This window comes from Pseudophryne corroboree, chromosome 2 (assembly GCF_028390025.1).
Source record: "Pseudophryne corroboree isolate aPseCor3 chromosome 2, aPseCor3.hap2, whole genome shotgun sequence".
Classification (NCBI taxonomy): Eukaryota; Metazoa; Chordata; class Amphibia; order Anura; family Myobatrachidae; genus Pseudophryne; species Pseudophryne corroboree.
Window position 1 is genome coordinate 746,694,304 of NC_086445.1, and position 14,906 is coordinate 746,709,209.

General features: G+C 51.4%; 1 protein-coding gene across 3 annotated transcripts in view; it reads right to left on the reverse strand.

Annotated features, from left to right (window-relative positions):
* The window catches only part of AP4B1 (adaptor related protein complex 4 subunit beta 1), a 293,647-nt gene that overhangs the window by 142,803 nt on the left and 135,938 nt on the right, over window positions 1-14,906 (reverse strand). For all 3 annotated transcript variants that reach the window (XM_063955413.1, XM_063955414.1, XM_063955412.1), the window contains one exon: window positions 8,804-9,028. In XM_063955413.1, coding sequence (XP_063811483.1) covers window positions 8,804-9,028 — 225 coding nt within the window. The remainder of the gene's footprint in view (window positions 1-8,803; window positions 9,029-14,906) is intronic.

Sequence of the window (14,906 nt, forward strand, 5' to 3'; positions counted from 1 at the left end):
CGGACTATGAGAAATAGATTTATCGGTAAGTAAAATCTTATTTTCTCTAACGTCCTAGTGGATGCTGGGGACTCCGTCAGGACCATGGGGATTATACCAAAGCTCCCAAACGGGCGGGAGAGTGCGGATGACTCTGCAGCACCAAATGAGAGAACTCCAGGTCCTCCTCAGCCAGGGTATCAAATTTGTAGAATTTAGCAAACGTGTTTGCCCCTGACTAAGTAGCTGCTCGGCAAAGTTGTAAAGCCGAGACCCCTCGGGCAGCCGCCCAAGATGAGCCCACCTTCCTTGTGGAATGGGCATTTACAGATTTTGGCTGTGGCAGGCCTGCCACAGAATGTGCAAGCTGAATTGTACTACAAATCCAACGAGCAATAGTCTGCTTAGAAGCAGGAGCACCCAGCTTTTTGGGTGCCTACAATATAAACAGCAAGTCAGACTTTCTGACTCCAGCCGTCCTGGAATTATATATATATATATATATATATATATATATATATTTATTTTCAGGGCCCTGACAACGTCTAGCAACTTGGAGTCCTCCAAGTCCCTAGTAGCCGCAGGCACCACAATAGGTTGTTTCAGGTGAAACGCTGACACCACCTTAGGAAGAAACTGGGGACGAGTCCGCAGTTCTGCCCTGTCCGAATGGAAAATCAAATATGGGCTTTTGTAAGACAAAGCCGCCAATTTTGACAATCGCCTGGCCTAGGCCAGGGCCAACAGCATGGTCACTTTCCATGTGAGATATTTCAAATCCACAGATTTGAGTGGTTCAAACCAATATGATTTGAGGAATCCCAACACTACGTTGAGATCCCACGGTGCCACTGGAGGCACACAAGGGCTGTATATGCAATACTCCCTTGACAAACGTCTGGACTTCAGGAACTGAAGCCAATTCTTTCTGGAAGAAAATCTATAGGGCCGAAACTTGAACCGTAATGGACACCAATTTTAGGCTCATAGACACTCCTGTTTGCAGGAAGTGCAGAAATCGACCTAGTTGAAATTTTTTCGTGGGGCCTTCCTGGCCTCACCCACGCAACATATTTTTACCACATGTGGTGATAACGTTGTGCGGTCACCTCCTTCCTGGCTTTGACCAGGGTAGGTATGACCTCTTCCGGAATGCCTTTTCCCTTAGGATCCGGCGTTCAAAAGCCATGCCATCAAACGCAGTCGCAGTAAGTCTTGGAACAGACAAGGTCCCTGCTGGAGCAGGTCCTTTCTTAAAGGCCGATGCCACGGTTCCTCTTGGAACAGACACGGTACTTGCTGAAAGCAAATCCCTTCTTAGCTCCCGAGGCCATTAGTCCTCTGTGAGCATCTCTTGAAGTTCCGGTTACCAAGTCCCTCTTGGCCAATCCGGAGCCACGAGTATAGTTCTTACTCCTCTATGTCTTATAATTCTCAATACCTTGGTTATGAGAAGCAGAGGAGGGAACACATACACCGACTGTTACACCCACGGTGTTACCAGGACGTCCACAGCTATCGCCTGAAGGTCTCGTGACCTGGCGCAATACCTGTCCCATTTTTTGTTCGGGCGGGACGCCATCATGTCCACCTTTGGTCTTTCCCAACGGTTCACAATCATGCGGAAAACTTCCCGATGAAGTTCCCACTCTCCCGGGTGGAGGTCGTGCCTGCTGAGGAAGTCTGCTTCCCAGTCGTCCACTCCTGGAATGAACACTGCTGACAGTGTTATCACATGATTTTCCGCCTAGCGAAAAATCCTTGCAGTTTTGCCACTGCCCTCCTGCTTCTTGTGCCGCCCTTTCTGTTTACGTGGGCGACTGCCGTGATGTTATCCCACTGGATCAATACCGGCTGACCTTGAAGCAGAGGTCTTGCTAAGCTTAGAGCATTATAAATTTGCTCTTAGCTCCAGTATATTTATGTGGAGAGAATTCTCCAGACTTGATCACACTCCTTGTGTGACTGCTCCCCAGCCTCTCAGGCTGGCCTCCGTGGTCACGAGCATCCAATCCTGAATGCCGAATCTGCGGCCCTCTAGAAGATGAGCACTCTGTAATCACCACAGGAGAGACACCCTTGTCCTTGGATATAGGGTTATCCGCTGATGCATCTGAAGATGCGATCCGGACCATTTGTCCAGCAGATCCCACTGAAGAGTTCTTGCGTGAAATCTGCCGAATGGAAGCGCTTCGTAATAAGCCACCATTTTTACCAGGACTCTTGTGCAATGATGCACTGACACTTTTCCTGGTTTTAGGAGGATCCCGATTAGCTCGGATAACTCCCTGGCTTTCTCCTCTGGGAGAAACACCTTTTCCTGGACTGTGTCCAGAATCATCCCTAGGACCAGCAGACGTGTCGTCGGAACAACTGCGGTTTTGGAATATTTAGAATCCACCCGTGCTGTCGTAGAACTACTTGAGATAGTGCTACTCCGACCTCCAACTGTTCTCTGGACCTTGTTCTTATCAGGAGGTCGTCCATTTTCTTTGAAGACGAATCCTCCTTTCGGTCATTACCTTGGTAAGGACCCGGGGTGCCTTGGACAATCCAACGGCATCGTCTTGAAACTGATAGTGACAGTTCTGTACCACGAACCTGAGGTACCCTTGGTGAGAAAAGGCAAATTTTGGGACATGGAGGTAAGCATCCCTGATGTCCCGGGACACCATATAGTCCCCTTGTTCTTTGCTATCACTGCTCTGAGTGACTCCATCTGGATTTGAACCCTTGTAAGTGTTCAAATTTTTCAGATTTAGAATAGGTCTCACCTAGCCTTCAGTACCACCATATAGTGTGGAGTAATACCCCTTTCCTTGTTGTCGGAGGGGTAATTTTATTATCACCTGCTGGGAATACAGCTTGTGAATTGTTTTCAATACTGCCTCCCTGTCGGAGGGAGACATTGGTACAGCAGACTACAGGAACCTGCGAGGGGGGAAACCTCTCGACATTCCAATCTGTACCCCTTGGATACTACTTGTAGGATCCAGGGGTCCTGTACGGTCCCAGCGTCATGCTGAGAACTTGGTAGAAGCGGTGGAAGGCTTCTGTTCCTGGGAATGGGCTGCCTGCTGCAGTCTTCTTCCCTTTCCTCTATCCCTGGGCAGATATGACTCTTATAGGGACGAAAGGACTGAGGCTGAAAAGACGGTGTCTTTTTCTGCAGAGATGTGACTTAGGGTAAAAAACGGTGGATTTTCCAGCAGTTGCCCTGGCCACCAGGTCCCATGGACCGACCCCAAATAACTCCTCCCCTTTATACGGCAATACATCTTTGTGCCGTTTGGAATCTGCATCACCTGACCACTGTCGTGTCCATAAACATCTTCTTGCAGATATGGACATCGCATTTACTCTTGATGCCAGAGTGCAAATATCCCTCTGCGCATCTCGCATATATAGAAATGCATCCTTTAAATGCTCTATAGTCAATAAAATACTGTCCCTGTCAAAGGTATCAATATTTTTAGTCAGGGAATCCGACCAAGCCACCTCAGCTCTGCACATCCAGGCTGAGGCGATCGCTGGTCGCAGTATAACACCAGCATGTGTGTGTATACTTTTTAGGATATTTTTCAGCCTCCTATCAGCTGGCTCCTTAAGTACGGCCCTATCCGTAGATGGTACCGCTACTTGTTCTGATAAGCGTGTGAGCGCCTTATCCACCCTGAGGGGTGTTTCCCACCGCGCCTTAACTTCAGGCGGGAAAGGGTATACCGCCAATAATTTTCTATCGGGGGAAACCCACGCATCATCACACACTTCATTTAATTTATCTGATTCAGGAAAAACTACAGGTAGTTTTTTCACCTCACACATAATACCCTTTTTTGTGGTACTTGGAGTATCAGAAATATGTAACACCTCCTTCATTGCCCTTAACGTGTGGCCCTAAAAGAAAATACGTTTGTTTCTTCACCGTCGACACTGAAATCAGTGTCCGTGTCTGGGTCTGTGTCGACCGACTGAGGTAAATGGGCATTTTACAGCCCCTGACGGTGTTTGAGACGCCTGGACAGATACTAATTTGTTCGCCGGCCCTCTCATGTCGTCAACCGGCTTGCAGCGTGTTGACATTGTCACGTAATTTCCATAAATAAGCCATCCATTCCGGTGTCGACTCCCTAGAGAGTGACATCACCATACAGGCAATTTGCTCCGCCTCCTCACCAATATTTTCCTCATACATGTCGACACACACGTACCGACATACAGCACACACATAGGGAATGCTCTGATAGAGGACAGGACCCACTAGCCCTTTGGGGAGACAGAGGGAGAGTTTGCCAGCACACACCAAAACGCTATAATTATCCAGGGACAACCTTTATATAAGTGTTCCTCCCTTATAGCATTTTAATATATATACATATCGCCAAATCAGTGCCCCCCCTCTCTGTTTTAACCCTGTTTCTGTAGTGCAGTGCAGGGGAGAGCATGGGAGCCTTCCCACCAGCCTTTCTGTGAGGGAAAATGGCGCTGTGTGCTGAGGAGAATAGGCCCCGCCCCCTTTTCGGCGGGCTTCTTCTCCGGAGTTTTAGATATCTGGCAGGGGTTAAATACATCCATATAGCCTCAAGGGCTATATGTGATGTATTTTTCGCCATACAGGTATTATACATTGCTGCCCAGGGCGCCCCCCTCCAGCGCCCTGCACCCTCCGTGACCGCTGTGTGAAGTGTGCTGACAACAATGGCGCACAGCTGCAGTGCTGTGCGCTACCTGATGAAGACTGAGAGTCTTCTGCCGCCTGGTTCCGGACCTCTTCATCTTCAGCGTCTGCAAGGGGGGTCGGCGGCGCGGCTCCGGGACGAACCCCAGGGCGAGCCCTGTGTTCCGACTCCCTCTGGAGCTATGTCCAGTAGCCTAAGAATCCAATCCATCCTGCACGCAGGTGAGTTGAAAATCTCTCCCCTAAGTCCCTCGATGCAGTGAGCCTGTTGCCAGCAGGACTCACTGAAAATAAAGAACCTAAAAACTTTTTCTAAGTAACTCTTTAAGAGAGCCACCTAGATTGCACCCTTCTCGGCCGGGCACAAAAACCTAACTGAGGCTTGGAGGAGGGTCATAGGGGGAGGAGCCAGTACACACCATGTGATCCTAAAAGCTTGCTTTTGTGCCCTGTCTCCTGCGGAGCCGCTATTCCCCCCATGGTCCTGACGGAGTCCCCAGCATCCACTAGGACGTTAGAGAAAAGATATTGTTTTTTCCAGTAGTACTACAAGTCCCAGCAAGCCTCCCCCGCAAGCTGGTACTTGGAGAACCACAAGTACCAGCATGCGGGAGAAAAACGGGCCCGCTGGTACCTGTAGTACTACTGGAAAAAAAATGCCCAAATAAAAACAGGACACACACACCGTGAAAGTAAAACTTTATTTCTTACGTCGACACACACATACTTACCTATGTTCACACGCCGACATCGGTCCTCTTCTCCATGTAGAATCCAGGGGTACCTGAAAAAAAAGATCAATATACTCACCTCAGCCATGGTCCAGAGATACATCCACGTACTTGTAGAAAATAACAAACCGCAAATACCCGACCAAACGGACTGAAAGGGGTCCCATGCTGACACATGGGACCCCTATCCCCGAATGCAGAGAGACCTGTCAGTGACAGCTGTCACAGAAAGGTCTCTATAGCCAATCAGGAAGCGCAACTTCGTTGCGCTCATCTGATTGGCTCTGTGCGTCTGAGCAGACAGCGCATCGCACAGCCCAGTCCATTATATTCAATGGTGGGAACTTAGCGGCTAGCGGTGAGGTCACCCGCCGGTCAGCCGCTGACCGGCGGGTGACCCCCCCGCTAGCCGCTAAGTTCCCACCATTGAAAGTAATGGAGCGGCTTTGCGATGCGCTGTCACATCACAGACAGCGCACAGCCAATCAGATGAGCGCCACGGAAGTAGCGCTTCCTGATTGGCTGAAGGGACTTCAGTGACAGGAGTCACGTGATGTCCCGGCATTCGGGAGAAAGGGGTCTGATGTGAAAGCATTGGACCCCTTTCTAGTCCGGTATGGATCGGTGTTCGTTTTTTTTGTTTTGCCAAGTACGTGGATTATCTCTGGACCTGGATGTACCTCTGGACGCTGGAAGGTGAGTATAATTTTTTCACAGGTACCTCGGATCGTCGGAGACCGTGGCAGTCGGCGTGTCAACATAGGTAAGTATGTCGGCGTATGAAATAAAGTTTTACTTTCACGGTGTGTGTGTCCTGTTTTTATTTGGGTATTTTTTTTCCAGTAGTACTACAGGTACCAGCGGGCCCGTTTTTCTCCCGCATGCTGGTACTTGTGGTTCTCCAAGTACCAGCTTGCGGGGGAGGCTTGCTGGGACTTGTAGTACTAATGGAAAAAACAATATCTTTTTATTATCACAAAAGGCTATCAGCCCCCCCATCCGCAGCCCATTGGATGGGGGGGGACAGCCTCGGGCTTCACCCCTGGCCCTTGGGTGGCTGGGGGGGGGAACCCCTTGATTGTAGGGGTCCCCACTCCCCCAGGGTACCCCGGCCAGGGGTGACTAGTTGGGTAGTTAATGCCACGGCCGCAGGGCACGGCATAAAAGTGACCCCCGGCTGTGGCATTATCTGTCCAGCTAGTGGAGCCCGATGCTGGTGTTAAAAATACGGGGGACCCCTACTCTTTTTGTCCCCCGTATTTTTGGCACCAGCACCAGGCGCAGAGCCCGGTGCTGGTTTTAAAAATACGGGGGATCCCTGCCCAATTTTTCCCCTGCATTTTTAGAACCAGGACCAGCTCGAAGAGCCCGAGGCTGGTTATGCTTTGGAGGGGGGACCCCACGCCATTTTTTTTTCCGGGTTTTTCCCGTTCTTTCCCGTTTTTTAAAATCGCGGCAAAATCCGCCAAATCGGCCGATTTTCGCCCGCGATTCTGGCGAATCCGTTTTTCATTGAATATGGTGAATTCCGGAAGCCACCTTCCGGAATTCACCTGGCGAATTTAGTCGAATTAAAAAACGGCGAAAAATTGCCGCGATTCGCCGTGAATTGCATATACCCCTATGGGTCTAATTCAGCAAAGTTGTAGTTTTGCGAAATATCGCAAAGCAACACCTCCTTTCTCTAGCATGCGGGGGCCGCCCCGCCTGCTGGGTCCTAGCTCCCCCCCCCCCTTCAAATGCGAGCACTTGCATATTAAGGTTAGCCCTCTGCCTTCACAGCCTAGGAAGGCAGCCGCCGGGCTACCATGATTTGGGTCGTAACGGTCTTGCAAACGGTCTGGACATGCCTCCGTCGTCCGGATTGCTCCCTTCCCCCCCAATGCTGCATCGCCACCTCCAAAACGCTACGACTCTGCCCCCGCCAGCTCTTAGGCTGCAAGTCCTCACGCATGCATGCACACCGCAGAAGTGCGGTAATCGCTGAATAGAGCCATCCATGCTGAATTAGGCCCTATCTCCGTACAAACTGAATTCCCTGCAGGATAGGGAAATAGAAGAGGCAGGATGCTAATCAGACTGAAATACCAAACTCCTGATGGAGACTCTAGAGCAGCGGTGGCCAACCAGTCAGTGACAAAGAGCAAAAAAACCTTGTTAGGTACGTCAAAGAGCCGACATCGAGCCGATTGCACGCATGCAAAAATGGAATGTGGCCTTATGCCTGCTAGACCACACCCCTGGTATAAAATACACTGAAAAAGCCAGAACGACATAAAATATTTTTTTAAAGCCAAATCCATTGAAAAAGCCACTTTCACATAATAAACTTCAGCTCCCCCATGTGTCACTCCAGCCAGCTCCCCCATGTGTCACTCCTGCTAGCACCCTCCTATGTCACTCCAGCCAGCTCTCCCATGTGTCACTACAGCCAAGACCCTGCTGTGTCACTCCAGCCAGGTCTCCCATGTGTCACTACTGCCAAGACCCTGCTGTGTCACTCCAGCCGGCTCCACCATGTGTCGCTCCAGCCAGCTCTCTCATGTCACTCCAGCCAGCTCTCTCATGTGTCACTCCAGCCAACACCCTCCTGTCACTCCAGCCAGCTCTTCCATGTGTCACTCCTGCTAGCACCCTCCTATGTCACTCCAGCCAGCTTCCCTGTGTCACTCCAGCCAGCTCTTCCATGTGTCACTACTGCCAAGACCCTGCTGTGTCACTCCAGCCAGGTCTCCCATGTGTCACTACTGCCAAGACCCTGCTGTGTCACTCCAGCCAGCTCTCCCATGTATCACTCATACCAACACCCTCCTGTCACTCCAGCCAGCTCTTCCATGTGTCACTCCTGCTACCACCCTCCTATGTCACTCCAGCCATCTCTCCCATGTGTCACTACTTCCAGCACCCTTCCGCATCACTCCTGCCAGCACCCTCCTGTGTCTCTCCAGCCAGCTCTTCCATGTGTCACTCTAGCCCACCCTCATGTATCACTACAGCCCCCCATCAACTCATGCCATTGCAGCAGCCCCTAATGTGTCCTCTGTTTGCTTGTAGGTGTCTCGCCTCTAGTATCTGGCTCCTTCAGTTTTCAGTCCCTGCAGTGCTGCTGCGTGTCTGGCTGGAGTGCAGCGGTTTCTGTATCTGTTGTGGTCACATGATTTAGAGTGTTGGGAGCCACATTTGAATAGAGAAAGAGCCACATGCGGCTCAAGAGCCACAGGTTGGCCACCGCTGCTCTAGAGCACCATTATCCAGTATGCCCCAAATGGATGAATGAGAAAACCCATCATTTTTGCAATGGGTGTCAGATTTTCAGTAGTGTTATGTGGCCAACAAATCAATAACCTCTAAGCACATATATGCCACATATATTTTAGAATAAGCAGTGTATTTGATTTCTACAGGATATACTGACCTGAGGTTACACATACTCCGCAGTGCCAGGCCTCTCACCATCGGGTTGGGGTCTGAGCAGTCTTTACACAGAGTGTTGATAGTTAATAAAGCCAAGTCAGGTTTTTGAGGAGAATACGTACACATGTATAAGTAAACCAGCTTCTTTTGCACAATATCTACCGTAGCACTGGCCTTAACCATTTCCATGAAGACACTAGATACATCCACTCCTTGAGTCATGTGCCTTTAAGAGAAAGAAAATGCAACATATAGTTTAGTGAAAAAACAAAGGTGGGTTCCAAACTGCACTTAAAAATGTGCATAGTACAAATTGTACGAATTTCATTTTCTTTTATTGACAATATCAAATATAAAAATAAATGAGCTAAACCATGAAATGGCACAATGCAATTTTCTAAAAGCTTTACACATAATATTTTTTTAATTTTAATATGATTCAATTTCGAACACATTTTCCAGAAAAAATACACTGCAGCTACATGAAATGAGCCCAATACTTGTATGTCTACAAAGGGCCTGATTCTCAGTCACATGCAACGCATTTCCATTGCGAGCATCTGCCTGCAATTTGAGTCAGCTATATCTATAAGACTGCACCAGCCTCCAGTTGTGAGAGCAATAGTCATCACTATTATTTGCCTCTTCCTTGGTCCAGGACCAGGGCCGGCTCTAGGCATGTTCGAATAGAGCGGCCGCGCAGGGCGCCAACCTTAATGGGCGCCGCGCGCTGGCGCCACCATATTCGATGCTGGAGCCGGCCCTGTGTGTGCAGCATTGGCCGGTCCCGCCAGTGTGTGCGCTATGCGCGCTGCGCAGCGCCGGTGTCTAACGTCAGACGCAGGCGCCGCGCAACGCGCATAGCGCACACAAGTGGCCGCCCGCCCACCCGCACCCTCACTCGCTCGGCCGCCCTCCTGCCAGCACTCGGACAGCAGTACTCCTCCCCCTCTCAGCGCCGCAGGTATTTGGGGGGGGGGGGGGGGATCGCACTGTGGGGGCATTTATCTGGCACTGTGGGGGCATTTCTGGCACACTGGGGGCATTTCTGGCTCTGTGGGGGGCATTTCTGGCTCTGTGGGGGCATATCTGGCACTGTGGGGGCATTTATGTATCTGGCATTGTGGGGGCATATCTGGCACTGTGGGGGCATATCTGGCACTGTGGGGGCATTTATCTGGCTCTGTGGGGGCATTTATCTGGCACTGTGGGGGCATTTCTGGCACACTGGGGGCATATCTGGCTCTGTGGGGGCATATCTGGCTCTGTGGGGGCATTTCTGGCACTGTGGGGGCATTTATGTATCTGGCATTGTGGGGGCATATCTGGCACTGTGGGGGCATTTCTGGCTCAGTGGGGGGCATTTCTGACACTGTGGGGGGCATTTCTGGCACTGTGGGGGCATTTCTGGCTCACTGGGGGCATATCTGGCTCTGTGATGGCATTTCTGGCAATGTGGGGGCATTTATGGCACTGTGGGGGCATATCTGGCACTGTGGGGGCATTTATGTATCTGGCATTGTGGGGGCATATCTGGCACTGTGGGGGCATTTCTGGCTCAGTGGGGGGCATTTCTGGCACTGTGGGGGGCATTTCTGGCACTGTGGGGGCATTTCTGGCTCACTGGGGGCATATCTGGCTCTGTGATGGCATTTCTGGCAATGTGGGGGCATTTATGGCACTGTGGGGGCATATCTGGCACTGTGGGGGCATTTATGTATCTGGCATTGTGGGGGCATATCTGGCACTGTGGGGGCATTTATCTGGCACTGTGGGGGCATTTATCTGGCACTGTGGGGGCATTTCTGGCACACTGGGGGCATATCTGGCTCTGTGGGGGCATTTCTGGCAATGTGGGGGCATTTCTGGCACTGTCGGGGGCATTTCTGGCACCGTGGGGGCATATCTGGCTCTGTGGGGGCATATCTGGCTCTGTGGGGGGCATTTCTGGCACTGTGGGGGCATATCTGGCACTGTGGGGGCATATCTGGCACTGTGGGGGCATTTATCTGGCACTGTGGGGACATTTCTGGCACCGTGGGGGCATTTCTGGCACACTGGGGGCATTTCTGGCACACTGGGGCATATCTGGCTCTGTGGGGGCATATCTGGCTCTGTGGGGGCATTTCTGGCAATGTGGGGGCATTTCTGGCACTGTGGGGGCATTTCTGGCTCACTGGGGGCATATCTGGCTCTGTGGGGGCATATCTGGCACTGCTGGGGGGCATGTCATGTGTAGCAGGCACGGCTGGGGAGCATATCATGTAGTGTTCCCGCTAGGCGTCTGTGGTTAGGCAATGAGTATCAGTGCTCTGCCTGGCGCAAAGTGTCTAACGTGCTCTGCCTGGCGAAAGTGTGCACTGTGGGGGCATTTATCTGGCACTGTGGGGGCATTTCTGGCACACTGGGGGCATTTCTGGCTCTGTGGGGGGCATTTCTGGCTCTGTGGGGGCATATCTGGCACTGTGGGGGCATTTATGTATCTGGCATTGTGGGGGCATATCTGGCACTGTGGGGGCATATCTGGCACTGTGGGGGCATTTATCTGGCACTGTGGGGGCATTTATCTGGCACTGTGGGGGCATTTCTGGCACACTGGGGGCATATCTGGCTCTGTGGGGGCATATCTGGCTCTGTGGGGGCATTTCTGGCACTGTGGGGGCATTTATGTATCTGGCATTGTGGGGGCATATCTGGCACTGTGGGGGCATATCTGTCACTGTGGGGGCATTTCTGGCTCAGTGGGGGGCATTTCTGGCACTGTGGGGGGCATTTCTGGCACTGTGGGGGCATTTCTGGCTCACTGGGGGCATATCTGGCTCTGTGATGGCATTTCTGGCAATGTGGGGGCATTTATGGCACTGTGGGGGCATAGCTGGCACTGTGGGGACATTTATGTATCTGGCATTGTGGGGGCATATCTGGCACTGTGGGGGCATATCTGGCACTGTGGGGGCATTTATCTGGCACTGTGGGGGCATTTATCTGGCACTGTGGGGGCATTTATCTGGCACTGTGGGGGCATTTCTGGCACCGTGGGGGCATTTCTGGCACACTGGGGGCATATCTGGCTCTGTGGGGGCATTTCTGGCAATGTGGGGGCATTTCTGGCACTGTCGGGGGCATTTCTGGCACTGTGGGGGCATATCTGGCTCTGTGGGGGCATATCTGGCTCTGTGGCGGGCATTTCTGGCACTGTGGGGGCATATCTGGCACTGTGGGGGCATTTATCTGGCACTGTAGGGACATTTCTGGCACCGTGGGGGCATTTCTGGCACACTGGGGGCATTTCTGGCACAATGGGGCATATCTGGCTCTGTGGGGGCATTTCTGGCAATGTGGGGGCATTTCTGGCACTGTGGGGGCATTTCTGGCTCACTGGGGGCATATCTGGCTCTGTGGGGGCATATCTGGCACTGCTGGGGGGCATGTCATGTGTAGCTGGCACGGCTGGGGAGCATATCATGTAGTGTTCCCGCTAGGCGTCTGTGGTTAGGCAATGAGTATCAGTGCTCTGCCTGGCGCAAAGTGTCTAACGTGCTCTGCCTGGCGAAAGTGTCTAACGTGCTCTGCCTGGCGCAAAGTGTCTAACGTGCTCTGCCTGGCGCAAAGTGTCTAACGTGCTCTGCCTGGCGCAAAGTGTCTAACGTGCTCTGCCTGGCGCAAAGTGTCTAACGTGCTCTGCCTGGCGCAAAGTGTCTAACGTGCTCTGCCTGGCGCAAAGTGTCTAGGAGGTTCTACCTGGTGCAGTGTGTATTAACTGCACTACTGTGTGGTGTAATGCAAATTGCCACTATTATGTGGCCGCGCCCCTTCCTCACAAAGCAACGGCCCTAAATTTTTGATGCGCGCCTTCGGCGCGCAAGGTCCATGATTTTGAACGGAGCAACAAGCATTACAGTATGTACAGAATTTTGCCCTTCTAACTTAAATATGTGCCCTCCCGAATGCAAAATGTGCCCGTGATCAGCACCCCTGCCCTAAAGCAATCCTAGAGTGAACACTATCATGTGTAGCTGGCACTGCTGGGGGGCATATCATGTGTAGCTGGCACTGCAGCGGGGCATGTCATGTCTATCTGGCACTGCTGGGGGGTATATCCAGGGCCGGTGCAAGGTTACTTGGTACCCTAGGCAAAACGTCTGCCTACTGCCCCCCAACACCATCAATTACCCACTTCCCCAGTCAGTAAGGTGAAAATGCAGAGGCGGTGTATTGTGTGTGCCTCTGAGTCAGGCTCTATGTGCTAGTGCCTGATGTTAGGTAGCTGGTGACTGTGCTATGTCATGGCTACAGGTTGTGGATGTGTAGGTCCTCCTGGCTCTGGTACTGAGTTAGTTCCTAATTCTGGGTAGTTGATGATTACAGGCACTATGTTCGTTCTTGGCACTGGGTGGATGGTAATTACGGGTACTGTGCTGTGCTCATTTCTGCCTCTGGATATTTGGAAGCTACTGGCACTGTGACCCTTGGTACAGTAGTTGGTGACTACAAACACTGTACTAGTTTCTGGCTCAGGAAGTGAAGCTTTGAGACAATGTACGGCGGTGTCTTATACATCTCCCAGCTGTCTGACTGCAATGAGTTCGACAAGGATGTATCTCTCAAAGACATCCTTAATTATTTGACAGGTAGACTCAGTGGCACCCCCTTACCAGATCCTGGCACCCTACCCAGCTACCTATTTCTTTCTATTTCATTCTCTCTCTCATACATACATATATACGTCATTCATACACTGCCTCTCTCATACTTACATGCATCCACTGTCTCTCTAAATACATCCATACACTGCCTCTATCGGGTGGTCTTCAGTATGCTGCCAGCCAGGATCCCAACCGCCGGCATGCCGACACATATTCTCCCTCTTGGGGGTCTACGACCCCCCAGGAGGGAGAATAAATAGCATAGCGCACCACCGTGCCCGCAGCGTGGGGAGTGCAGCGAGCCCGCAAGGGGCTCATTAGCGCTCACCCAGCTGTCAGTATGCCGGCGATCGGGATCCGGCCGCCGGTCACTTATACTACACCCCGTCTATCAAACATACATACATACACTGCCTCTATCATACATACATACATACATTGCCTCTATCATACATACATACATACACTGCCTCTATCATACATACATACACACACTGCCTCTATCATACATACATACATACATAGATACACTGCCTCATTCATACATCCATACACTGCCGCATTCATACATACATATATACGTCCACACACTGCTTCTATACATACATACATACACTGCCTCTATCATACATACATACACACACACTGCCTCTATCATACATACATAGATACACTGCCTCATTCATACATCCATACACTGCTGCATTCATACATACATATATACGTCCACACACTGCTTCTATACATACTACATACATACATACATACACTGCCTCCATCCATACGTCACACGCAGCCGCTGTGACCCGGGACGTGGCGGGTAACTGCTTGCCAGCACAGCTGGCAGGGAGCTACTCAGCAGGTACAAAAGCATCGCCGCTGTGCAATGCTTTTGCACCCTTGTGGGGGGGATAGGGCCAGACATGCGGGAAGGACTAGCTCTGTGCTGGGCGTCCCCCCACATGTCTGAGAATCTGATCGTAGATGTGCTAAATTTATCACATCTACGATCAGCTCTAAAGCACCCTCACAATTAGTACCTCAGTTATTTTGACCCATGTCCTGTTGGTTTGAATACTGTACACCTCCTGACAATCTGACCCCACCTATCACATGAGGCTATGGGGAAGCGTGTGTGTGTCAGGCTATGGGGCAGCATGTGTGTGTCAGGCTATGGGGCAGCATGTGTGTGTCAGGCTATGGGGAAGCGTGTGTGTGTCAGGCTATGGGGCAGCATGTGTGTGTCAGGCTATGGGGAAGCGTGTGTGTGTCAGGCTATGGGGCAGCGTGTTAGTGTCAGGCTATGGGGCAGCATGTGTGTGTCAGGCTATGGGGAAGCGTGTGTGTGTCAGGCTATGGGGCAGCATGTTAGTGTCAGGCTATGGGGCAGCGTGTGTGTGTCAGGCTTTGGGGCAGCGTGTGTGAGTCAGGCTATGGGGCAGCGTGTGTGTGTCAGGC